Consider the following 24,338-nt stretch of genomic DNA (forward strand, 5'->3'; position numbering starts at 1 on the left):
GCGCTGCATGCATCCCGCCCCCGCTGACGCCCACGCCCAGCGCCCCCCGAAGAAGGTACGTCCCGAGTCCCGCAGCACACGCTCACCCCCAGATCGGCCCCGACACCTCCATCAAGGACACCTGGGCAAAGCTCGCCGCCGCCATCCGCGAGATACAGAACCACAATGCGTCCAGGCTCTCCTTTGAAGAGCACTACCGCTATGCGTACAACCTCGTCCTCTTCAAGCGTGCGTCGTTCCCCCCCTGTGCGTCGTTCCCCCGCTGACCCCGCGTAGACGGCGACCAGCTGTACAGCGGCGTCAAGACACTCGTCGTCGAGCACCTCGACCGGCTCGCCCACGACAGGATCGTGCCCGCCTTCCCCCGCAGCGGCGGCACACGCGGTGCAGGCAAGCTCGGCGGCGGCGCCGAAGCCATCGAGCGCGCGACAGAGGGCGACCGTTTCCTGAAAGCCGTCAAGGGCGTGTGGGAAGACCACACGGGGAGTATGCGCAAACTGAAGGATGTGCTCAAGTACATGGCGAGTCTTGTATTCTGTTTGTTATATCTACATGCTGACGCTACGTACAGGATAAAGTACATGCCCCGACGGCAGGCGTCCCCCCCGTCTACGAACTCGGCCTCTCCCTCTTCCTCACGCACATCATCCGCCAGCCCACCATCCACACCCACCTCATCTCCACCCTCCTCTCCCAGGTCCAGCTCGAGCGCGAAGGGTTCACCATCACCCGCTCCACCGTGCGCGAATGCATCGATATCCTGCTCCGCCTCAGAGTCCCAGAACGCGAGGGCGGCGGGAACGTGTACCAGCAAGATTTCGAGCCCGAGTTTCTCAGAAGGAGCGGCGAGTGGTACGAGTACGAAGCAGGCGAAGAACTAGTTCATGGCGACGCTTCCCTCTACCTGTCCAACGTCTCCCGCCGCCTTGCCGAAGAACACGACCGCACGATCCACTACCTCTCCCCGTCCACTCTCCCGCACCTCGAATCCCTCCTCATCAGCTCCCTCCTCACACCCCACCTCGTCACCGTCCTCAACATGCCGGGCTCCGGCCTCGTGCAGATGGTGGATAAAGATCGGTACGGCGATCTGAAACGATTATACGAGCTCTTTGGCAAGGTGCCCGGAGACCAAGGCGTCGCCGCATTGAAACACGCCGTCGCGGCCGATATCGACCTCAGGGGGAAAGCCGTCAACGCAGGCACGGCAGACGTCGATCCCAACACGGCCAACCCGAAACCGACCCCTCCGCTGACCCTCGCCCTCCAATGGGTCCACTCCATCCTCCTCCTCTTTGACAAATACACCCTCATCCTCGCCTCCTCCTTTTCCTCCTCCCTCGCCCTTCAATCCACCATCAACTCCTCCTTCCAAACCGTCATCAACGCCCATCCCCGCGCACCCGAGTTCCTTTCCCTCTACATTGACGAAACCCTGAAAAAGGGCAAGGGCGCAAAGGGCGTAGGTATAGCCGGCGCAGGAAAGGGCGTGACCGAGGAAGAGATGGAAGAGGCCAAGGAAAAGACGATACGCATCTTTAGGTTTTTGACGGATAAAGACAAGTTTGAGAGGTATTACAAGAATCATCTGGCGAGGAGGTTGCTCAGTGGGAAGAGTGTAGGTGGGGACGCGGAGCAGGAGATGGTCGGGAGGTTGAAGAAGGAAGTGTACGTCGTTCATCTCTTTGCGTGACTCTCCGGCTGACTGTTGGATTAGTGGATTCCAATTCACACATAGGTTGGAGGGCATGTTTACAGATATGAGATTATCAGACGAAGCTGCAAACATTTTCGGTAACGATCCAAGATACAATGTACGTCTTTTTTCCTTTTCTCGTCGTTCCCCCCCCTCCCCCCTTTTTATTAATAACGACACTACAGGACATCCCCTTCACCCTCCACGTCTCCGTCCTGACCTCGTCCAACTGGCCGCCGTCCACCCTGCTCTCCCTCCCACTCACTTTCCCCGCCCCCCTCCTCCCCGCCCTCGAACACTACCAAACCTTTTACGACTCCCGCCACTCTGGCCGCCGCCTCACATGGCAAGGCCTCCTCGGCTCCGCCGACCTCAAAGTCCGAACACGCAAAGGTCAATGGGAAGTCAACCTCTCCACCATCGGCATGGTCGTCCTCCTCGCCTTTTCAGACCTGAAACCGGGCGACGTCCTGTCGTACCACGAGCTGAAAGCGCAGACGTCCTTGCCCGACGCAGAGCTGGCGAGGACGCTGCAGTCCTTGGCCTGTGGGAAACATCGCCTCTTGGTCAAGCATCCAAAGGGGAGAGAGGTCGAGCAGGGCGATACATTCGAGTTTAACGAAGCGTTTTCATCCCCTCTTGCCCGGATCAAAATCCTCCAAATCTCCTCCTCCGCCTCCTCCGCCGCCTCCACCTCCGCCTCCTCCGCACGCGGCGTTGGAGTCGAAAACGCACAAGAAAGAGAAGAAACAGAACGCCAGATCGAAGAAGAGAGGAAACATCAAGTCGAAGCGTGTATCGTCCGGATCATGAAAGACCGCAAGACGATGCGGCATAACGATTTGGTTTCAGAGGTGGCGCATCAGTTGGCCAAACGGTTCATGGCCAGTGTGCCCATGATTAAAAAGAGGATTGAAGGGTTGATTGATGTGCGTGCTTTTTCTTTTTTTTTGGTAAAGTAACTTACAGGGGGTGATAGAGAGAGTATCTCGAGAGAACAGAAGATATGGGATCGTATCGATATTTGGCGTAGGCAACAATAAAAAACGGAAACTACGCTCTCTGCAAGCATGCAATCGACAGGTATGCAGTCGGCGTAAAATGCAGTCATGGGTTTCTTATGGGAAAGAAGAATGGATGTAAAAAGTCGATACTTTAATAATGTTTGTATTGCATGTTGTGGAATCTTTTATCAACTCTTTTAAAAGTCGACCCTCCACAAGTGCACTAGGCAAAAGCGGCGACAAAGAGGTGTGTAAATAAGACCAAAAAGATGTAGGATGTCAGAGTTTATATCATTTTGAATGCACGACGTTGAAACAGTAAAATTCTTAATAGAAACAGTAGTACTTCTTCACACTCTATTCAACATTTCCGAATAACCCATAATCCACAACCTTTAAACTCTCCACCGCTTTCCCAAACCACCCTTCCACCTGCCGCCTCTCCTTCTCCCCGCTTCCGTCCACAGCGCTCAGGTTCACATTCACGCTCAACACCACATCCGCCTTCTTCTTCCCGTTCCCGCTTTCCACCCACACCCTCCAGAGGGCGAGTCCTATCCAGACATCATCCGCAACGTCATTCTCGTGCCCTGGCCGGGGCGCGCCAGTGGGGTCGTGCGAGAATTTGTGGATACGCTGGGTACCGCTCAGTATCACCGCCTGGGGCGCGATAGTGGGAGACGCAGACGGCGCTGAAGGGATGGAAGAAGGAGGTGCAGGCGTGAGGATGGTAGAGTCTAGAGAGGCATTGTCATGTGCGATCGAGTTGAAGTGGAATCTGTCCATACAACCATCCCGTCAGCCCTCCTCGAGTCAAAGCTCTTGTTACTGAGCAAGTGTTGAAACAAAGGGACGATTTGAGAGAACAATAAAAGGAAATGGGATGGGAGACGTTGACCCACTTTGCAGCTTCCCAAAGATCCTCCCGCGCACCACCCTCTTCAACCATTTCAAGTATCTCAAGAACCAGGGCTGTGTCCGAATGCGGGAAGAGGAACACTTCTTGGTTATTAGGGATCTGACGCAAGTCGCTACCCGTTGTTGCCATCGTCGTCGGTAGACAGGAAATGACGTTAGCTTTTATTCATCTTCATTCCAGATATGCATCACGCGCACAACGGACCTGGCATCGATAGAGTTCTGGGGGAGATCAAGAGAGATGGCGCCTCCAAAGAGGGGTCGAGGGCAGAGCAAGGCCGACATTTCGATTCTGTTTTGCGGTTTGTAATAACAGTTCAAAATGCAAAAGTAATAGTCGCTATCGCGGTAGAAGAACGAACCGCGAGATGGAGAGCGATGCAACTGCCGGCCGCCGGCAAGTTTATTTTATGGAATGGATATACCAAAAATAACAGAAATAAATTATTTATACCGCAAACCTAATAGATATTTCTCACCGCCAACCTAATTTTCCCGCTGCCGATCGTTCTACTCTCCAACGACTTTTGCATTCTTCACTTGATCTTTATTCATCCATCCACCCCTCTCTGACACTGTCTCTCGGGCTCGAGTCCCAACTCATCCACACCCTTCCTGGCCCCACCACGCTTCGCGCTGACCAAATTTACATCCCTCAACATGCCACGTACCAAGAGCACCAAGGGACGCCGACGGCTTGCAGCCGGTAGACAGCATGGATCCGCTCCCGCAAATGCGGCTGTGTATATCTCTGATTGGATCCTTCGCCTTCCCGAAAAACCATTTCCATAAGTAACGACATGCCCCACCGTGTTCATCTTGACAAACACAAAAAATGGTGTCCAGGTCAACCAAAATGAACCACATCCCGCCGTCAAAGATAAACAAGCGCAGAATCTCTTCTGGGCATGCGTACCTTCAACCGGCGGCCAATGGTCAGGTTGAGCAGGACGTCATGGACGATGCGGATCGTGAAGAGGATGAAGACGGCGCGTCAGAGGTCGTCACCCGGGAAGAGCGCACGCAGTTGATGGCTGAGGTCAAAGTTTGTAAGGCTCCGCAGGGACCTTGGCTATGATGATGCAAGTCCGTGGTATTCTGCTGTGATCTGCAGAAACTAGAAACTGATCGACGAGATGCTAGCCTGCAGCGCTTATTCGATTGTAGTCAATCCCCACAGTTCCATCAAGCTCTTCGTTGCTGCTCTTGGCGATCTTTGGGAGCGTCAGAAGGCTATGGGCATGAACAACTATCCCTCGCCCCCCGTACGAAGGCGATCAACTTTATCCTACGCGCGATCGATCACGTCCGCAAATGCTCGTCGGATACTCAATTTTGAAGATATGGGTGATGGTGAGCCTTGTTTCAATACTTTTTCTATGACACGACTCATGCTTCTCATTTAGATTTGTACTATGACGGAATCGGCACAGTTGAGAACATGAAGAAGATATTCCTGCACTACCTCCATCGAAACACCTTTGAGGCTTTGCGCGACCTTACGGCCCAAGCCATTGGTATTTACGGGCTTCTGCGTGCTGGCGACCAACTTGAGACCACCCTCGCCTCCCTCTCCCATAAGCACTTGCCAAAGGTCCTACCCCATGCTATGGAGTTGTTATCACTATCAGAGAGGGGAAGACTAACCACGAAGGCAAAATCCTGTATGCGACTTTGCTCAGAAACAAAGATGTGGATCGATGCCCAGTTTCTTTCCTGGCCTTGATGCTGTTTGCGAGGTGAGGATACTATGTGACATGTAACCCTAAGATATCAATTCTGATGACTTCGTTAGATTTCACTCTGGTCGAGAGACCTTGCCAAATTCAAATACTTCTTTCCCTTCGTTTAAGAGTCGTCGTGACTGGTATCCCATACGTCTCTTTGTCACCCCCCAGAGTAATTATGTGCGTCTCAAGTATGGTACGCTCAATGCTAGTGTTCGTCAAGCTCTATTACCTTGCGATATACATTGCAAAGCTTCAACCCATACGTCCCGCAAATCCGGAGCGCAGCTGGCTGAACAGGGCGGAGCGCCAGAGGAGGAGATTTCCAGACATGGTCGGTTGGCCCTGGTCATCTTGCGCCAGATGCAGGAGGAAAGGTTTTCCTTTGCTGTACGTCAGGGTTGGGAGCTGGCAATAACATGCCGAATATTGACTTTGTCTACTTTTTGGGAACGCCTTGGGACCTATTTGAAGTCATTCAAGGAGGAGGTGGTGTACAACAAGGCCTCTCCGCAATTCTCAATATCGACTACCTTCTTTTGAACCAGGAAACGACATCACTCCATGGCGCATCATGAACGACGTACCTCAGCCACTTCCCACTGAAGGCTATGGGGGTTCTTGCTGGCTTTCCTAGCAAGAAGGGTGCCTACTACCTTCCTCGTGATGTCGATGTGCCGAAGGAGTTGAGTGATATGGTCTTCCCTTGGCGCGACGACACGTAACTGTTTTCTTTTACAAGTACGAATAGAGATGGATAGGCTGACATTATCTTCACAGTGAAGCAGAGCTTAATGATCCCAACCGTCAGGAAGACGACAGGGCCGGCCGCGCCTTCCGTGAGAGCTCTTGCGTTATTTGAGCAAGGTCGTCGTTCAACACGCTCCTTTCCTTCGCCGAGTTGTTCCCGATCTGTATGTCTGGAAGGAACCTCTCTTTTCAGCCCCGTCGTATGTCGCTTTTGAAGCTAAGGCTCTTGCCGAGGCTGAAATCGCACAGACGACGATGAGTCAGCAGATAAGGCAGGTGATGCCTGAGTTGGCGGATTTTATCTCCACCAATTTTAAGGCGGTGTTTGATGTGCTTAGGAAAATCGATGCTAAAGGCCAGGACACGAATGCATCGCTTGCCGTCACAACTCTGGAAGAACCCTTTTGGACACTCTTGAAGTATTTCGAGATATGCTGGGGGGGGATATGGACACCAGACGATCGACCACTGGCTATGTGTTCAAGGTTTATGGGGGAGTTGTGGCATGGAGGAGCAAACGGCAGTCAACTGTGGCGCTATCAACGATGGAGGCTGAATACATGGCCACCACCGATGCAGCTCGACAAGCCCTTTGGCTGCAGGGGTGATGACGCCACCTTTATCGTCGCAATCGATGGCAACTTCAGCCCATTTCCGTCCATCGCATGCAGAGAAAAATGATTACAAGGAAACCTTCCCTTGGCAAGGACGAGAACGCAGTAGGAAACTTTATGTAACTGAACCTCTGGTGGATACTGATGTTAATCAGGCATGTTCTGATTCTTGGAAGGCCAAAGACGGTGGAGCTGGGGAAGGCAGCTTTCAAGGCAAATCCGACACTGGGTTGATGGGTTTGACCTGTCGTCATGACGTCTGTCTTTGTCTGATTAACCTGACAAAAGGGGGAAGGTTTATTCCCCATGCTTCTTTATTGTAATGGCGCGTCCTGATAAAGTTTTCCTTAAATTACATTATCCGTACGCGTTTGTCTGTTGTCCTCTCCAAGTACCTTTCATCTACTTAAGCTATCCTCTTCCGGCATTGGTCTGGCTGTCTACTAAAAGAGACCCGCAGATCATTTTTGTCCCTAACCTGTTGAAGGCTATTGCCAGAAGAAGATAGCCCCCCTGACAGTATAATGGATCGTTACTGCAAGGCGTCGACCCTTCGGCCAAAGTCGGTTTGCTTTACGACATAGGTTGCAACTTTCTTGCACACCTGATACGTATGAGTCTTTTTGTGCAATAAAGCTAGTGGTAATGTATTCATGAACGAGAATGACAAGGGAGGAAGTAGTGGCAAGGACGAAGAAAGTAACAGCGATGGGAAGAATAGAGGCCACTTCGGTAGCATCAGAGACAATGATGCTGTGGATGAGGATATTGATCTGGCAGAATGTTAGATGTAGGTGTTTCGTAGTAATCGAATTATCATGGTAAGTTGTTCTCTTCATTATTATCTAAATGGCTAATCGTGGACCTAACAACAGACCGTTATAGTTTTCAATGTCATTACCCTTAGTATGGGTATCTGTACTGAAACTGATTATCGCCAGTCCTTTTGGATTCTTCAAAGACGTACCCATGGTGATTGCTGTATGATGGCCGGTGGATGATTGAGAATCGATCACATCTTGTGACTGACCAGAATAATGTTGTTTGTCAATTCACTGGTGCGTTTTTGCTGTCCGTCTCCATTTTAAGCTTGGGATAGTAAGATATGCCTTAACTTTACATAGAAAGAAGTTAAATTGGCTTTAGGTCTTGTTCCCTCCGGTTTGCCTATCACAAGGATTCTGTCAAAATTTCCTAGCGTTTGTAGTTCGCATATGACAAAGGTTTACGAACTAAGGACCTCGGCACTCCACACACACGAACTTCGATCCATCAAAAAAGTGCAGTTCTGTTAGGATCTTCAATCAGCCTACTTCCCTACAGCTTTCGATACTTCATTATGTTGAATCTAAATCTCGAAATCGAAGCAAGATATGAAGACGGAGTTGACAGCATCGCATTGCATGGCCGGATTGAGAACATTTCCGTTGACATTGGCTCAACTTGCCTCTATTCTTGGTTTGGGAGAAGTCGTTCAAACAGCAGGAACGATAAGTGAATGTATAAATAGAGAGGAATACAACTGAAGGTGTGTATGAGTTCCCTTTGCTGGTATACCAGTCGGATAGAATGCATGAACTTGTATACGTATGTAAAATGAATTTGTGACATGCGACGTGAGCTCTTGTTTTGTTCCGCTAGTAATTTTTTGTCTTACTCAACCATTTTGTGAATAACGGTGGTTAGAAGAGAGAGATATCATAGCAATGGTAGAAAAGCTGCTTGATTATGGTGGTAAGCTGAGAACATAAAAAATGGGGGTTGTATACGCACTTGTTGGCAGCTTTCCGAAGATCCTCTCACGCACTACCACCTTTCTTCAACCTTACCAAATACTCGTATATATCGTGGACTTCCCGAAACCGTGACCATGGCCCAGCTCGGCTCATGAAGTGTTCCGTACACATTGAGATGACATATTTCAGCATCGCCTATAACTCATCCCTGTCACTGTAAGCACGCCGCCCTAAACACAGATACTCATACCACTGCGACCAGGGAGTGAGGGACGGACGGAGACCCCATAAATTATACGACCATCCTCATCAATTAGCTCGGAAATACAGTCCTTATGTTTGGGAGCCGAGTCGATAGCTGGGACTAGATATGATCGAGCGGTGAAGATGAGCGGACATGAAAAGGTAGACGAAAAGGCGAGTTTATGTCGGGAGGAGCGGTTGTGCCTGCTGTTCAGGCTGGATATGTGATGAAGTCGATACGTATCTGGTTTGTCTATAACTGAGTTCGCGACGGAAAATAACAGTACGAGTACAGTACTGTACAAGACGTCATGAGCTAAATTTGTTCATCCTGTAAGGTAATTATTACGGTTGACTTCGACTTTCAAATAAGGTCAAAACATCTTCAGCTTACCCACAAAAATAGAATCCTTTCACTAAGCAAGATTCATGCACGCATCTATCGTCCAGACCAGAAGCTGTTGACTGCACTGGGTCGCCGCCTCATTTTCTGCCGAACGTTGAGTCCCCAGCACTCCCTTCATCAGACACCGTGAACTTCTTTATCAACTTCAAAGGATAATAGAACCTTCCATTCTCACACTCTTTTGTTAACCCTCCAATCTTCCCCACCTCGTCGCCCAACAACACAGTTACCTCTCCCCCCAACTTGCGTCGCCTATCCGCATCCAAAATGTCCATGATAATTTCCACACTCGACCCATGCTTCCGCAATTTTAATTCGTACTCTTTTCCTGTTTGCTGCACCATGCTTTCAAATGCAAACTGATTCTCAGAAGCGAGGGCCGAGCATCCATCTTCGTCACATAGTTCACAACCTTCTTTGAGACTTTATCTCGCTTAACGAGGAAAGGCGGGAGGGTGGAGGCAGCGCCAAATCCTTTGATATCGTTGTGAAAAATGCCATGGGTGTCGGTAAAATTTGTGTAATAGCCAATGAGCTCTTTAGCGGCTGAGCGGATGTTTTGTGTCTGATTCATAGGTAGACTGCTGGCCGGCGCAGTGGTGAGAGTGTTGATGGCGTTATGGAAACGGTCGCGGGGTGGGTTAAGGGAAACGTCGAATGTCAAGTCCTGGGCAAAGCGGAGAAAGCACGTTTCGCTGATTGCTTCGGAAGGCAAAGTCGCATCCGGGATTTCTGAGATGTCTGGATTGAACATTCTGAACGTTTCAGACTAAAATTATTCTTGAAGGGTGTTAGTCTTTATACACTTCTAGACCGAGATTGAGACCTTTTTCTAAAAAGTCAAAAGAAGACAACCTTCGTTCGCTAACTGACCGAACGATTCGGAGCTTCCTTGATACCACAGCACTCGAAGACATGCTAAATTGATGCATTCCAATCTCATGCAAAATGGTAAATCCCAAAAACGCCTATTATTTGGTTAGCGCTCATCCCATCGTGAACAGCATCAAAACCTACGTCGCGTCTAAACACCAACACGCTCAACGTCTCCCAATCCTTCCAACTCTCGCATAGCACCCTCCCAAATCTGGTCCCTTATTTCTTCTCTCCTTCTAAGCTTCGCCTTCATGGGGTAACCATATCTTACTTCCTTGGGAACCTTACCATACACAGGCGCACCCTCAGGTACACCCCTCTTTTCCCTGAATACAGAGTTGATAAACTCGTCCTCCTCCTCTGACCACTCAGCACGGAAAAGCGAAAGACCGCTAAGAGAGTGAGAGGTAAGCCCTTGGGAAGACAGGAAATCTCGGAGCTTGAAGCCTTCGCGAGAGATGGTAGTAACGGAAGAAGGAGAGGGTTGACGGAAGACGAGGACAACATATCGGTGGTAAGGTGTGCCCTGCTCAGGCGCAGGTGGTTCCCAAGCAAGGAGCTCCTTGCCGAAAGACTTGTCTGTAAGGTTGACAGTCCCATCCACAACAGAGATAGGGATGTCGGTCTTCATGTACAAGACACGCTCTTGGAAAGAGTGAGTCTCGTGGTGAGGCGCATCGGGGTCAATGACAAGGAGAGTATGGAGAGCGGCAGGGTTAGGGTTGGTGAGTGTGGGAAGGGAAGGGTGGTGGAAAATTTGGTGGGTAATTTTTGGTGGTTGAGCAAAGGATGATGGTCGTTGGAAAGCCCCAGGAGTAACAGGAGAGGAGAGGGTAATGGTAAGCGGCGCAGTTGGGGGTATCTCGGGTAGCAAGTCGGGAACAACATTCATTTGCAATGCGCGCTGCATCAACAAATCCAATCCTCCTTCCTTCCTCCAGTTTTCCTCTCCAAGCCATCGCATAATTCGCTTGTCCATCTGACCTTCCCCACCAGTCTCCTTGAACATTCGTCTCACAGCAGGGTCATTCGCGTACGCCTCAATTTCGAGCTTCGCAAGTTGTTGGAGCTCTTCATGAGAAGGAGTCTCAGGTAGGTTAGACTTGAAAGCATTGAGTTTGGAGAGAGTTCGGGACTGGTAGTCGGCGAGGTAGCTGATGGCAGCATCGTAGGCAGGAGAGACACCTTGAGGAAGGGCAGGTTCCCAAGGAGTGACTGGTGCATTTCGAGTGATTGAAGTTGCTGAGAATGCGCGCTGTTGGCGAGCTGCTCTGGCGGCGAGTCTACAAGCCATTCTTGAAGACATTTTGTGTGGTTTGTTGGGGCGAGAGGTATAGAGGTTTGTAGGACTTCAGAAAAGAAAGAGAAGAGTGCGCCCAGGTGGAAAACGCCGCCGACTTCTGCTTTTACCGAGTGTGGCACCGAACTCGTCCCCTCCTGCTGTGTTTACGTATTTATTGTTTTTGCATTCTTCTTTCCTTCCTCTGTCCGTCTAATAATACAACATTCACAGCGTAGTTTCATAAGCACCAACACAATGTGCGACTAATGATAATGCAACTTTGGAAGCGAGACCAAACTGTCGCCTAACTCCTCACCGACATCCTTCAAAACCGACTCTAGAATCTCAAGTCGTGTCCTCTGAGGCCCTAGCAAGACGTCGATATATTCCTCAATCGCATCAATCCACATAGGACTTAGTCCGGGCTCTTCCCCTTGCCCGACAATATTTCTGTAATCTCTTCTGGTTCTTCCTTGGAGAAAGAGAAACCGAGTAGCGATATGCTCCCCTATCAACTCTCGCGCAAGGTCTGTAATGATTTCTTTCATCAATCTGATTTCTTGTTCGCATGAGGGCCATTTGTTTGTAAGAGCGAACTCTACACGCTTTTTGGCGTACTCGATTTCGGCCAGTCGGCGAAGTTTCCGCTCCATGTACACCGCCGTTCGCTTTATGTCCTCCCGTCGACTTTTGGCCCAGTGCGGAGTGATAGTGCACGATATATCGAAGTGCAACTCGCCGGAGCCACAGGGGCGATACCATGGTCGCTTATGATAGACGTGTGTGACCAAAGCGCCGTAAAAGAGGCGGCTGCTGACTTGGTACCTCCTCCAATTTGCACAGTAGATGCCTTCTGGTGAGATTATCAACTGGCTGTTCCATGAGGACAGGGTTTATGACAATCACTTACCTGAAGTTCGTTTACGATCAAGATCTTTATCTAAGCCCCTAATCATCTGCTTGAACTGCGCCATCCAGGCGGTAGGTGTGCCCGGAGATCCCGAATAGAAATCTGCAACCGGGGATGTCACCCCTGTTGCCGAGTCGGAAAGAATGATTGGTACGTTCCATGCACGACTGTTACGATCAATTGCCATTGTATACACTGATGGACCCTCCGTGAGTAAAAGCCGAGTAAAAAGTCTGGAAGCGCCGTTGGGTAGGTAAGAGCTAGACTGTAGTGTCTTGAGTGTTGGGATTTGATGATCAGACTATTTGAGACTGGTAGGTTGTGGACTTATTTCGAATTGCTGAGGAGAGATTTTTCTATGATGGTGCGATCTGAATGACAAGAAGGATAAAGAATGAGAGGCAAAGCCATGCATCCTCCTTGGATTTATAGATATATCAAAAGACGGAAGAAGGAAACATACGGATGTACACTGGCCAACACGACTGATAAGCTACCGGCTGCATCAAGACGTGCAACATGCGTCCTTCTGATCTTTTTTTGGACGCCCTGATGAGACTACAAGCTAGCAATAGCAATGACTGAGAATACAGTCGTTCCGGATTTTTCAGCTTCTTCTCCACTTTCGTATCCGTTGATCGGTATCAAGACGCATCATAAGGATTGATTCAAAAGTCGTCGGAAAGAAGGAGAAAAGGGAGCCGAGACCGATGACAGAAAATGAAGGGCACAAAACAACCACGTTTCCAGGTCCGTCCCCACGCAGCGTTGGCGTTGATCTACCAAGCAAGCTTCCGGTGCGTGGTGCGAGCTTTTTTTGTTTCCGTCCGGATATAACTTTACTCCTTGAAATCACTGCCGCAGTGGTAATGAGCATCCCTTGTGAAATTTTAACAGCTTTTGAGAGGTCTATAGCCTCGAAACATTTTGAAGACAGCATATTGAGCAGATATGTGCTGACAGGAACTTCTAGAATTGTGTTCCTTGGACAGACATTTTCACAAATAGTTTTGTGCATTCCGATTCAACAACAATTGGGCTTCGGTGGCATAGCCGTTTCGTTGGTGCAGTGGTAGCATGCCCTCTTAGGGTTGGATTGCGTAAAGTTTTCCGGCTTTGGGGGTGGTCCTCGGTTCAATCCCGGGACGAGACCCAATATCTTTTTTTGTTTTGTTTTTTTCAGTTAAAATCCAGACTGCTGCTGCATCGCGTGTGCCTTGCCACCGGATATTGCATACGGCGTAACCATTGGGATTTTTTTCCCAATTTATCTAGACCTTCGGTCTCAACAAGGAAGGACTTCAAACTAAGGAGTACTGGCTATGAGTCCATGATCACTGCTGGCGAAATGGTCACAGGTATCCCTAACAGCTCTGGTACTACGGATCAGTCATACTGTAATATAATAGTCCCTTTTGTCCCAAAAAAAGAAACAAGGCACCCAATAGTGACGCAAGGCTATTTATAAGAGTACAAAATAGCAAGTAATCTCTTAGTAGTAGGTCACTTAACCCTCGCCCTTCGCAATACAATCAGACCTACAGCAGATCAACAAGACATATTTCCCCACCTCGTTCATTACTTTGTCCAAGGCTTCTCGTATTCTCACTTCCTCCAATCGGACCAATGACTCTGTAGTCCGCACTGTTCATCTTCTCTTCTATTGTCTCCCTTGATTAATGCCCGTATGACCGAAGTTGTCAGAGGGCTGGTGCCTGAAGTTCGGGACGGACATATGGAGCTTTGTTAGTGTGTGAAGAACAGGGGTAAGTGCTGGTTGTGTCTACATACACCTCGCTGTCGACTGGACCTCCATGCACATTACTCCCGCGCGTGAACTATAGCATCGGATCGATTCGACTTACCCCCAAAATAACATAGATAATCATGGAAAACGTTTTCAAATCAACAATGGGCTTCGGTGGCATAGCCGTTTCGTTGGTGCAGTGGTAGCATGCCCTCTTAGGGTTGGATTGCGTAAAGTTTTCCGGCTTTGGGGGTGGTCCTCGGTTCAATCCCGGGACGAGACCCAATATCTTTTTTCATCTTGTTTTTGTTTTTTGGCGTTTGAAATTTGGATCTTGTATTTACTGAGGAATGAGGTGCAATTGACATTTATTACTTCGGTCATCTGCACCAAGCAAGGAGGGAATAATGATTATCAGAGTTGAGATAGACGAGGACAGTGTATCTGGACCATAAGGGGTCGTCGGGTGGTGACGAACTGTGCACTATGTGATAGACGACTTATCAGTTGACGATGAAAGAAACACGGTAACATGTGCTTCCTCGTGAAGGCACTTTCCAGTTTCGGGATGCAATCCAGCAGCAGGCCAAGCGCCATCAATATGCGGCTAATTAAAGAGGTCATCAAAATGTGCAAACATATAAACATCAAATAGTGTCGTGCATGAAGTCATAATCATTAATGTATCGTCAAATCGTCATAGGACGCCTCCCATTTTCACTGTCATTCCCCATCCCCACTCTCGCCCACACTCTCACTGACTTACGTTATTCAAGATGTCCAAAAATTCCAGGCAAGTTTTTTACCTTGCATTGCTGCGAAAGCCTTAGCCCGTGGTCGAAATTCCCGTTCCAGCTGACCTGCCCGCCTGAATCTTCTCCACCTGTTTCCCGTATTCTTCCAGTTTGCTTTTAAACTCTTCGCATTCCTTCTCCAACACTTTTTTTACACTCTTCGCCCTCTCCTTATCCCTTCCAGTCATTTGGACACTTCCTGTCTCGGTTGACCCGATCGTGGCACTTCCCATTCTTCCCCCACCCAAACCCAACTCATCCCGCCCCCTCTCCCACTCCTCTACTCCCCTCCTCGCTTCTTCCTCTCTGACTTCTCTCTCCCTAAATCCACCCACTGAAGAGCGGAGGTTTTTGAGCTGACGAGATATCTGGGTTGACAATGAGGAAGAGTTATGGAGCGAGTCCGCGAGGTGGTTGAGAGCGGTGGTCAGGGAGAGAGATGTGGAAAGGAGTGTTTGGAGCGTGGGTTGGAGGGTGCTTTGAAGTGATAAAGGGGAAGAAGATGAATAAAACTGCGTGGCGTAAGGGTGACGGATGGGTGTGGAGGGAGTCAAATTGGAATTGGGAACATCTTCAAGCGAGTCCTCTCCACTTGGTTCCAAGGCTGAGACATCTCCACTCTCATTCTCCTGCCCTAATACGCCCATCTCCCCTTGTTTCTCCATGAATCGATCGCATTCCTCATTTTCAATCAATCCTTCACCCCACCTCAGACCCTCGAATTCCCTAGCTAATAAGTTGAGTCCGCGCAGTTGGTCATCCCTTGTTTTTTCCGATTCTGCGAGTGCGGCGAGATGGTTTAGTAAGTGGGTATCAATTGATAATGGTATCGACGTTGAGGTTGTCGCCCTTGAAGGGAGGGAAAGAGATGACGACGGGAATCCTGGTTCTGCTACCGCAGGTTTCAGGATCGATGTCCCTGATAATCCTCGATGGCCTAGACCAGGGGCCGCCCCCCCAATTTCCCCAGGAGTTCCTCTGGGCGCCCCTGACGCAATTGTCCTGGGTACCTCATCCAAATGCCGCAAGCAGTTGATAAACCTCGAATTCATTGCGATCGTTTCCGACAGCACCAAAAGTGGATCTTGGTCTTCCCTCGTCAGACGCTTTGGTCCGTGAGGGATAGAAGAAGAGGAAGGGGAAGGTGAGAAGGATGTGTAAGATATAGAGCCGTCAGAAGGATTTCTACGTATCCCAGTTCCAAGTCTGAGTGGGGTAGCGGTAGGGGTGGCAAGGGGTCCTTGGGATATAAACGTGCGCGATGGTGATGTGGGTAATTTGGAAGGGGACCTGGCGAGGTTATTGTGGGGAGACAAGTCATTATCGTGATCGTCAAGCTGTTCGTTGCGCGATGACAAAGGCTCGTGTAACTGTCTTTTTTGGAGTTCACGATCATCATCCAAATTAAATTGTTGTATTCTAAGCGATGAGACAATTGAACTTGGGGACGATCCGTGGCTGTAGTGGTAACGTCGAGTGGGTAACGGAGTAAGTGGTGGACTAATCCCTTCTCCTAAGGCCAGCTCGTCCTCTACAGAGAAATAGTTACAACATTAAATTAGCACATTTACACCAACCACATATAAAACAATATACCAAATTTAGAAAAAACGAACCTAATGATCGTCCACCTAAATGCTGTGACCGAGCAGGCGGCGACGCGTCAAAGTTCAATAATGCGCGATCAGGCAAAGGCGGTTGTCCAAAGCCCCCTTGGGCAAGCTCTTCCTCTAAAAATCCGCAAGTAGCCCATAATCAGCTGCATTGAATCCTGATAAGAAATGATGTATATTACCTACCAAGCGAATGTCCGCGATATCCCAAGCCATCACCACCTGCTCGAGTTTGGAGACCGACTTCCTGATCAAGATCGAGGTCCAAACCGAACTCCGCAGCTAAGCTGTTTGATGTCGTCGGTTCGTTGTCAAAAGCAGTTACGAGCTCATCCGCTAGGGAAGAGAAGGTCATTTCCCGGAAGAAAAAATGTTTGGGAACGGATATAACAGCTTTGAAAGTCCAAAAAATTAAAAAGGGAGGCCTGAGACGGTATTGAATTGACAGGTATGACGGCCGGGACGGCCACACTGCCGTTTCCCCCATTATTTCAAATAAAAGGAAGTGGATGTATTACGTAATGTCGCCAACGCCTGCATCATCGTCGTAAACAATTCCAGTTCCGTCGTTGAATCTTCTTCTTTTTCCATGTCTTTTGAAACACTCCCATACCGATGCCCAAATCCCAAAATATGGAACGTGAGTACCTGGATCAGGATGGTAGTAAGGTAATGCTGACACGTAGATGCGTAGTCAGCGTAAAACATTCTGGCAAGACGTACACCGTTCCTGTCACACAAGAGACCACGACTCAGGCTTTCAAGGATGCTATCTCTCAACTTACCAGGGTCCCTACTGGTCAGTATAATATCCTGAAATGTGATTAAAATGGGACTGACATGAAATGTAGAGAGGATGAAGGTTATGGTGAAGGGCAAGCTGGTGAAGGTACGTTAATCGCTGGTGCCATTGAATGATCCCTTTTAGAGAATTTCTGACAGAATCGTACTGTAGGATGATACAGATTATGTCGCTTTGGCAAATCAAAAGGTATATCTAGACCAACGACAGGAAACTTCAGACGGCTAAAGATCATTACGTAGCAATCTGTTATGGTAATTGGAGCAGCTGAAGCGTTACCACCACCACCAACCCAGCAAATCGTCTTTTGTATGTTCCCGTCTTTTCCTAGATTGCAAAGACACACCAGAATACTGAAGATATCATCAGTGGAAGATGTAGGGGATGAAGGCATTAAATCCGACGAACCCACGGGTCTCATCAACCTCGGCAACACCTGTTACCTCAACTCCACGCTCCAAGCCATCCGCGCTATGCCCGAAGTCCACCAAGCGCTCAAAGAATTCACTCCTTCCTCCTCCTCCTCTTCTTCCCTCCCCGAATTCCGCGTCACAAATTCGTTGAAAAATCTGTTTGTTACGATTGACAATACACCTAATGCCGTTCCTCCATTGGAAGTTATCAGTAATTTGAGAATCTTGGCGCCTCAATTTGCAGAGAGGGATCAGAGGGGGCATTACGCACAGCAGGATGCGGATGAGGCTTGGACGCAGCTTGTGCAAGCGTTAAGGGCGGCGTTGCCGAAGAACGGGGATGAAGGGTCTGTTGTGGACCGTTTGATGTCTATCGAATTAACCAAGACGTGAGTCCCGTTTCAAATATATTGACATTCATGCTAATGCACAATTGAAGTCTCAAAAATGCAGAGACAGAGGAAGAACCAGAGACAACTAGTACGGAGACTGTCTTGAAACTGGAGTGTAACATCTCTGGGACCACAAATTTCTTGATGTCTGGTATTCAAGACAACCTTAACCAGCAGGTTGAGAAGACGAGCGCGACACTGGGACGAAACGCAACTTACTCTATGTAAGACTGTCCATTTATCCATAGCTGATGAATCCATGGCTGACGCTTGTTATAGGCAATCTCGCGTTTCTCGATTGCCGGAGTACCTTGTAGTGCACATGGTTCGATTTTATTGGCGTCGTGACATCCAGTGAGCCAACCCCGTAGTGTTCTTGGCTTTGGCTGACAGATTATTAGGAAAAAGGCAAAGATCATGCGTAAAGTCAAGTTTCCACTCGAACTCGACTTATCTGACATCGTACGTCGAGTCTCAGTGTATACCTCCCGTCTAACCATACTAATACACCTACCCTTTTTGGACAGGTGACCGAGCCCCTCCGCAAAAAGATTCAACCCCTTAACACGGCGACGAAACAAATCCTCAAGGAACGTGATGCCCGTGCGAATATCTTGAAACGAAAGCCCGGACAGGGATTGGATGAAGAAGAAAAGAAAAGAGGTGAAGAAAAGGCTATGGTGGAAGAGCTTGTGAAAGAAGGGGGACTAACCAGTGGAGAGGGGAGTGGAATGTACGAGCTCGCTGGTAAGTCTTCCCCCTTTCCTCCCCTAAATCTAAACCCAACTAACATACCTTAGCTGTGGTAACACACAAAGGCGCCTCTGCCGATTCCGGCCATTATATTGGCTGGTCTCGCGTTGACAATGGCGCATGTGTCCCTGCCGAACAACAGAGATGGGCCAAGTTCGACGATAACAATGTAACTTTCACAGATGCGAACAAGATCTTGTCAATGGATGGAGGTGGTGAGGATTCAGTAGCTTATATTTTGCTTTATCGGGCGGCGAAAATCTAGATTGACAGGGAGTAACCCAGAGATATGCTTTTGAATATTGCATAGGAAGACTTAGAAGTACATCAAAGTGTTGTCATACGATTTGAGCCTTACAGTGATGCATTTGACGGACTAAGAGCGAACGCCCTGCATCGCTGCGCGCATGAATTTAAACCGATTGATTATTACGTACGTATTGTCGGATTTGGCCGACGAAGGGAACATAACTGCCACGATGATGAAATCCATTGGTCCCTTTCGATCATCGTTGGTTTCCCTTCGTTGTATCATCGCATATTCTCATTTCCCCATTGCAATAATCAAGAGCGGACTTGCGTATACGCCCTCCTCCAGAAATTCTATTAGAGTGTAAATTTGTCTAGGAGGATTGGGAAGTCCTACGGAGCAGGCCAACAACAACCTAGACAAACCTCGGCCTCGGTCTTCGGCCGACCGATAACAATATATCCAAGCTTTGAAGGGTTGGCATACCTTGTTGTAATTGTACGCCCCACCAGGATAACCCCAATACATCACTATTATTATTGATATCTTACGTCCTTGAAGGCTATACAAAAGCTTGTATGTGCAAAGGGATGGGCATATATAGTAGCTGTTAAGGACACTCGGAATTTGAGAAATTCGTGGAGCTCGCTAAATTAATAAAGCTCAGTTAAGGTTGATGCAGCAACCAAGGTATGTTTCTTATCATCCGTTGTATACGTAAATTGCTGAGTAAGAGCGAGACCTGGACCGTCTCATCCGTATAGCCCCAGTTGAAGTAAAGCCTCCGAGCAAACAACGTGCATCGTGAAGACAAAAATGACGGGAAAACACTCACCCACTCATACGCAAGAACCACCTTTACCCATCCCTCCTTATCTTCGGTCATCTAGCCGACACCATTCCCACTCCTCCGTCTGTTCTCAACAGAGTATACACAGCACTCATCAGTCTCACCAGTTGCACCCATTCCATCCCCAACAGCACGAATTCGTACCGACTTTTGATTCGGAAGGTCTGACTGGCACAGCGCTCTACGAACGCGCTTTATTCGAAGATGCCGTCTCATTCTCTTCCACACCAAATGCGAACTCTCGCTCCTCCAGCCGTGGACCCCCCCTTCCTGCTTCCTTCTTCGATGAAACTCCGCAGACTTCTCATGAGCGCCACCATGATAGTTTATCAGGTGCAAACTCCGAGCATGAACTAGACCATACCCCAACCGGAACACCCACAACAGAGGCGTCCTTGTTTAATTGGGAGACGGTTCGGGAAGGGTCTATCGCTCGTCGACCGAAATGGCGACGTCCTTCCCCAAAGTGGGTGTACCCAGTGATCATGGGTATGGCCGTCAGCCTTGGGATGGGGACCCCGCCAAGGAGTGAGTTGTATGTCAGTCTTGCTTGTATGGCCCATCCACCAGCTGCAAGGCAGGAGGTTGTAGTATCTGCTCAAACCTTTATCGAGGAACATGAGAAAATACTTAAATCGGAGGAGTTGGAATGGGTGAGTGCGCATAACCGGGAGGTGGAAATGCATAATGGTGAAGAAGTCGTTTTCATCCCTGTCGATCAGTACCGTGGACAACGGATAATCGACCCTACCATTGTAGATACTCTCACCACCAACGTCACTCGCCAAACAGATCTTTCTCCAGCGGACAAATGGTTCATCCATCTCCAACACGAGATATACGAGTATCGCCGTAACCATCCTCCTCATGCTGAGCGGAACACCGAACCAGGTTCGGCAGGGCCTTTGCCTGGGCCCAAGCAGCCTATCGGCGATGACTCGGGCCGAAACACTGGAGATGGCAAGGGTGAGGACAAGGGAGAAGATCATAGCGACAAGGAGGAAGGAAGGAGAGGAGGACCGTTCAGGGAGATTGACCCTCAGTTGTGTAAAAAAGACCCCAAGGTACAAGCAGCAGCTGCGAAACTGACTATGAGTGAGTTTCTCCTCCGCTGTCCATCCTGATGTAATAAGGGAATTGGAGCCTAATTCACACTAAATTTTTTCCAGCATTGACCCTTACCATGGGTTTCTTATCGGCTCTTACCACAGGCTTTTGGGGAGGCACATCCGATAAATGGGGGAGGACAAAGGTTATGGCTGTGGTAGAAGTTGGATTATTCCTCAAGTAAGTCCCATGCCTGTCATTTCATTTTATCTGTTTGTTTTCTCTCCTATCTAGTCACATGGCTAAGTCGCCTGCGTTTAACAGCGAGCTATGTTTCATTCTCGTTGCTAACTTCCCACACCTTGCACCCGGCGGTTACCGTTCTCTCCTTATCGGACCTACTGTTGAAGGTCTTCTCGGCGGGTTCTCTACCATTACAGCAACAGTCAACGCTTATCTATCTGACATCACCCCCGATGGAAGCAGGGTGATGTCTTTCTCGAGGGCGATGGGGTTCATGATGGCTGGGTTCGCTTGTGGACCGGTTTTGGGTAGTATACTTATCCAATCTACGGGTGACATGTGAGTCAACATCTCCCTGTCTTTCCTTCCCATGAACCCACGATTTTTCTTAACATCAAATATCAAAAAGTATGACTCCATTCTATATCAACCTCATTCTTTATTCCCTTTCCATCCCACTCGTCCTCTTTCTCCTCCCCGAATCCCTCTCTTCCGACGCCCGACTCATCCTCGCGAAGAACGCTCGATTGGCAGAGGACGCTGCTGCGCGACGCGAAGCAGCAGAGATAGAGTGGGAAGATGAAGCGCCTGTTTTGCCAAGGGTGAGGGTGAATGAGAGAGGAGAGCATGTAGAGGACGAGGAAGATCCTCTTATTAGTGGCCAGTCTTTACGCTCAAATGGATTGGGAGGCCAGTCAAAGAGAAGGAAGAAAATGGTGGGGACTATCAAAAGGCTGGGGAAGAAAACTACTGCGTTCTTGGCCCCCTTGGGTATTTTCTTACCGAAGCTTGTGGAGGAAGATGAAAATGGAGACGGAGACGGAGAAATCAGGCTAGGTGGAAGAGTGAGGAGGGAATGGAACATGACTGTTATGGGAATGGGTATGTTTTTGATGTCGATGCTCTATGTGAGTATCTATCTCTTTCGATTGGTTTCATAACTATAGTGTCAGGCAGGATACTAATGATGGGCAGGGTATTTTATTGACAAAAACGCAATACTCATTTTACGCCTATGGTTGGACATCCGCACAGGTGAGTCCTCTTTGATCTGTGGAAGTTTGCTGAATGCTCGAGTAAGAATGCTGAAATGTGACTTGTAGCTTGGGCCATACATGTCTGCGGTAGCCTTCCTCCGAAGTTTCATCCTTATCGTCCTAGTTCCAGGCAAGCAGATAAATTGCTTTTGAACTCAGGAATATTAAGCTAATCAGGTTGGCACATAGTGATAACGAAATATGTCAAATCCCGCCTTAATCAATCGCACATCGCACCCAAGTCTGCCGAACACGAAGCTGAAGATGGTGGTTCAACTTTCACGACATCTACTTCCTCTCAAGGCTCTTTATCCTCTCAACCAATGTCAACCCATAACTCTTCCCATGTTCCACCCTCTTCCTCGTCACCCGTCAGTGGTGACGCACACACCAGCCACCTCGACCTCTTTACTATACGTCTCTGCCTCTTTTTAGAATTCGTTCCGTGGTTCATTCTCTCCTTTGGTTCCTCGGAATCGGCATTCATCATCCTCACTGCACTCGCCACGTTCGGTTCTCCCTCAACACCTGCCGCAAACTCACTTGCGCTCTCGCTCCTTCCCGATCCAAGCCAATCGGGCCGCCTCTTTGGTGCTCTATCTGTCGTCCACGCTCTGGGCGCAACGTTGGTCAGTCCACTCATGTTTGGCATGCTGTTCGCCAGTACGGTAGAATACTATGCTGCTGCAGTATTTGCGCTTGCCGCAGCATGTGTTGGAGGGGCGTTGGTGTGTATGTTGTGTGTCAGAATTCCCGAATCTGGGTCCCCTTTATTTCGAAGTAGAAAAAAGGCGGAGGATAGGGAGCGGGAGATTAATGGTGATGAGTTTGAAAGGGAAGAAGGGATAGGGGGACGAGGGAGGAACAGGAAAGTGAAAAGAGTTGAGAGTATGAGTGTCGGAGGCAGTGCCTTTACTTTGGGGTCCTCGTACGATGGAGAGACTGGAGTCTCCAGGGCGGCATGAGTGCGTTAGACAGGTTGGTTGTGATAGAAAAAGCTCGTTGTCTGGGTTGGTTCTGTTTACTGTATAGAAGCTGCAGTATGCTACCGACGACTTTTTCCATATGCGTCGTTTTTCTAATACCCAGAGTGAACGTACAGAACATGAATATCTAATACGACCGTTTGCGACACCCAAGCAAGTTGGAATGCTCTGTTAATCACCTCCCATGTGAGAAGCCAGACTGTATCTTCAACAGATGAATGTTTATAATCGCTGATTCCAATGAAACTGCTGAAACACTTAAGCTCCACACCACTGTGTCCATCTTCATTACTTTTTCTTTCTGCATTACATGTGCCATTCAGCATCACTATTAGAAATATGCTATGTCGAAAGATGAAAGAAGGCAAAAATAAGACGAAAAAAAGATATTGGGTCTCGTCCCGGGATTGAACCGAGGACCACCCCCAAAGCCGGAAAACTTTACGTAATCCAACCCTAAGAGGGCATGCTACCACTGCACCAACGAAACGGCTATGCCACCGAAGCCCAATTGTTGTTGAATCGGAATGCACAAAACTATTTGTGAAAATGTCTGTCCAAGGAACACAATTCTAGAAGTTCCTGTCAGCACATATCTGCTCAATATGCTGTCTTCAAAATGTTTCGAGGCTATAGACCTCTCAAAAGCTGTTAAAATTTCACAAGGGATGCTCATTACCACTGCGGCAGTGATTTCAAGGAGTAAAGTTATATCCGGACGGAAACAAAAAAAGCTCGCACCACGCACCGGAAGCTTGCTTGGTAGATCAACGCCAACGCTGGGGACCTGAAACGTGGTTGTTGTGCCCTTCATTTTCTGTCATCGGTCTCGGCTCTCTTTTCTCCTTCTTATTCCGACGACTTTTGAATCAATCCTTATGATGCGTCTTGATACCGATCGACGGATACAAAAGAGGGAAAGAGGCTGACAAAATCTGGAACGACTGCAGCCGGTCGGTAGCTTATCAGCAACAGATGAATGTATATAAAAGCTGATTCCAATGAAATTGTTGAAACACTTAAATTCCACACCGCTGTATCCATCTTCGTTACTCTGTTCTTCCTGCATTACATGTGCCATTCAACATCAATTTAGAAATATGCAATGCAGAAAGATGAAGAAGGCAGAAATAAGACGAAAAAATATAATGGGTCTCGTCCCGGGATTGAACCGAGGACCACCCCCAAAGCCGGAAAACTTTACGTAATCCAACCCTAAGAGGGCATGCTACCACTGCACCAACGAAAC

General features: G+C 48.7%; 9 protein-coding genes and 4 non-coding genes across 13 annotated transcripts; 7 read left to right on the forward strand and 6 right to left on the reverse strand.

Annotated features, from left to right (window-relative positions):
* Window positions 1-7: 7 nt before the first annotated feature.
* Window positions 8-2,729, forward strand: CNBG0120 (hypothetical protein; the record flags this gene model as incomplete). The annotated part of the gene is made up of 7 exons (XM_769423.1): window positions 8-55; window positions 93-228; window positions 277-530; window positions 572-1,668; window positions 1,718-1,814; window positions 1,882-2,625; window positions 2,676-2,729. The coding sequence occupies 7 exons, from the start codon at window positions 8-10 to the stop codon at window positions 2,727-2,729; spliced, it is 2,430 nt and encodes an 809-aa protein (XP_774516.1).
* A 328-nt stretch (window positions 2,730-3,057) lies between these two features.
* On the reverse strand, window positions 3,058-3,903 carry CNBG0130 (hypothetical protein; the record flags this gene model as incomplete). Its single annotated transcript, XM_769424.1, has 3 exons — window positions 3,058-3,478; window positions 3,603-3,731; window positions 3,824-3,903. 3 exons carry the CDS (start codon window positions 3,901-3,903, stop codon window positions 3,058-3,060), a joined length of 630 nt encoding a protein of 209 aa, XP_774517.1.
* A 571-nt stretch (window positions 3,904-4,474) lies between these two features.
* Window positions 4,475-5,344, forward strand: CNBG0140 (hypothetical protein; the record flags this gene model as incomplete). The annotated part of the gene is made up of 3 exons (XM_769425.1): window positions 4,475-4,667; window positions 4,786-4,971; window positions 5,025-5,344. The coding sequence occupies 3 exons, from the start codon at window positions 4,475-4,477 to the stop codon at window positions 5,342-5,344; spliced, it is 699 nt and encodes a 232-aa protein (XP_774518.1).
* A 1,006-nt stretch (window positions 5,345-6,350) lies between these two features.
* Window positions 6,351-6,776, forward strand: CNBG0150 (hypothetical protein; the record flags this gene model as incomplete). The annotated part of the gene is made up of 1 exon (XM_769426.1): window positions 6,351-6,776. The coding sequence occupies one exon, from the start codon at window positions 6,351-6,353 to the stop codon at window positions 6,774-6,776; it is 426 nt and encodes a 141-aa protein (XP_774519.1).
* Window positions 6,777-10,118: 3,342 nt separating this feature from the next.
* CNBG0160 (hypothetical protein) lies at window positions 10,119-11,276 on the reverse strand (the record flags this gene model as incomplete). Its single annotated transcript, XM_769427.1, has 1 exon — window positions 10,119-11,276. The coding sequence occupies one exon, from the start codon at window positions 11,274-11,276 to the stop codon at window positions 10,119-10,121; it is 1,158 nt and encodes a 385-aa protein (XP_774520.1).
* A 239-nt stretch (window positions 11,277-11,515) lies between these two features.
* CNBG0170 (hypothetical protein) lies at window positions 11,516-12,349 on the reverse strand (the record flags this gene model as incomplete). Its single annotated transcript, XM_769428.1, has 3 exons — window positions 11,516-12,019; window positions 12,071-12,105; window positions 12,163-12,349. 3 exons carry the CDS (start codon window positions 12,347-12,349, stop codon window positions 11,516-11,518), a joined length of 726 nt encoding a protein of 241 aa, XP_774521.1.
* An 868-nt stretch (window positions 12,350-13,217) lies between these two features.
* On the forward strand, window positions 13,218-13,315 carry CNBGt010. The gene is made up of 2 exons: window positions 13,218-13,254; window positions 13,279-13,315. It is a non-coding gene; the product is annotated as a tRNA-Pro (tRNA).
* A 779-nt stretch (window positions 13,316-14,094) lies between these two features.
* CNBGt020 lies at window positions 14,095-14,192 on the forward strand. The gene is made up of 2 exons: window positions 14,095-14,131; window positions 14,156-14,192. It is a non-coding gene; the product is annotated as a tRNA-Pro (tRNA).
* A 543-nt stretch (window positions 14,193-14,735) lies between these two features.
* On the reverse strand, window positions 14,736-16,671 carry CNBG0180 (hypothetical protein; the record flags this gene model as incomplete). The annotated part of the gene is made up of 3 exons (XM_769429.1): window positions 14,736-16,234; window positions 16,320-16,433; window positions 16,503-16,671. 3 exons carry the CDS (start codon window positions 16,669-16,671, stop codon window positions 14,736-14,738), a joined length of 1,782 nt encoding a protein of 593 aa, XP_774522.1.
* A 260-nt stretch (window positions 16,672-16,931) lies between these two features.
* Window positions 16,932-18,941, forward strand: CNBG0190 (hypothetical protein; the record flags this gene model as incomplete). The annotated part of the gene is made up of 11 exons (XM_769430.1): window positions 16,932-16,956; window positions 17,011-17,115; window positions 17,168-17,205; window positions 17,272-17,307; window positions 17,361-17,427; window positions 17,488-17,920; window positions 17,971-18,147; window positions 18,203-18,277; window positions 18,325-18,385; window positions 18,451-18,670; window positions 18,724-18,941. The coding sequence occupies 11 exons, from the start codon at window positions 16,932-16,934 to the stop codon at window positions 18,939-18,941; spliced, it is 1,455 nt and encodes a 484-aa protein (XP_774523.1).
* Window positions 18,942-19,742: 801 nt separating this feature from the next.
* CNBG0200 (hypothetical protein) lies at window positions 19,743-23,068 on the forward strand (the record flags this gene model as incomplete). Its single annotated transcript, XM_769431.1, has 7 exons — window positions 19,743-20,871; window positions 20,946-21,063; window positions 21,148-21,405; window positions 21,476-21,974; window positions 22,042-22,101; window positions 22,170-22,206; window positions 22,281-23,068. 7 exons carry the CDS (start codon window positions 19,743-19,745, stop codon window positions 23,066-23,068), a joined length of 2,889 nt encoding a protein of 962 aa, XP_774524.1.
* Window positions 23,069-23,481: 413 nt separating this feature from the next.
* Window positions 23,482-23,579, reverse strand: CNBGt110. The gene is made up of 2 exons: window positions 23,543-23,579; window positions 23,482-23,518 (listed from the first exon to the last, which is right to left on the reverse strand). It is a non-coding gene; the product is annotated as a tRNA-Pro (tRNA).
* Window positions 23,580-24,240: 661 nt separating this feature from the next.
* CNBGt100 lies at window positions 24,241-24,338 on the reverse strand. The gene is made up of 2 exons: window positions 24,302-24,338; window positions 24,241-24,277 (listed from the first exon to the last, which is right to left on the reverse strand). It is a non-coding gene; the product is annotated as a tRNA-Pro (tRNA).

Source organism: Cryptococcus neoformans, chromosome 7, assembly GCF_000149385.1.
Source record: "Cryptococcus neoformans var. neoformans B-3501A chromosome 7, whole genome shotgun sequence".
In the NCBI taxonomy this organism is placed as follows: domain Eukaryota; kingdom Fungi; phylum Basidiomycota; class Tremellomycetes; order Tremellales; family Cryptococcaceae; genus Cryptococcus; species Cryptococcus deneoformans.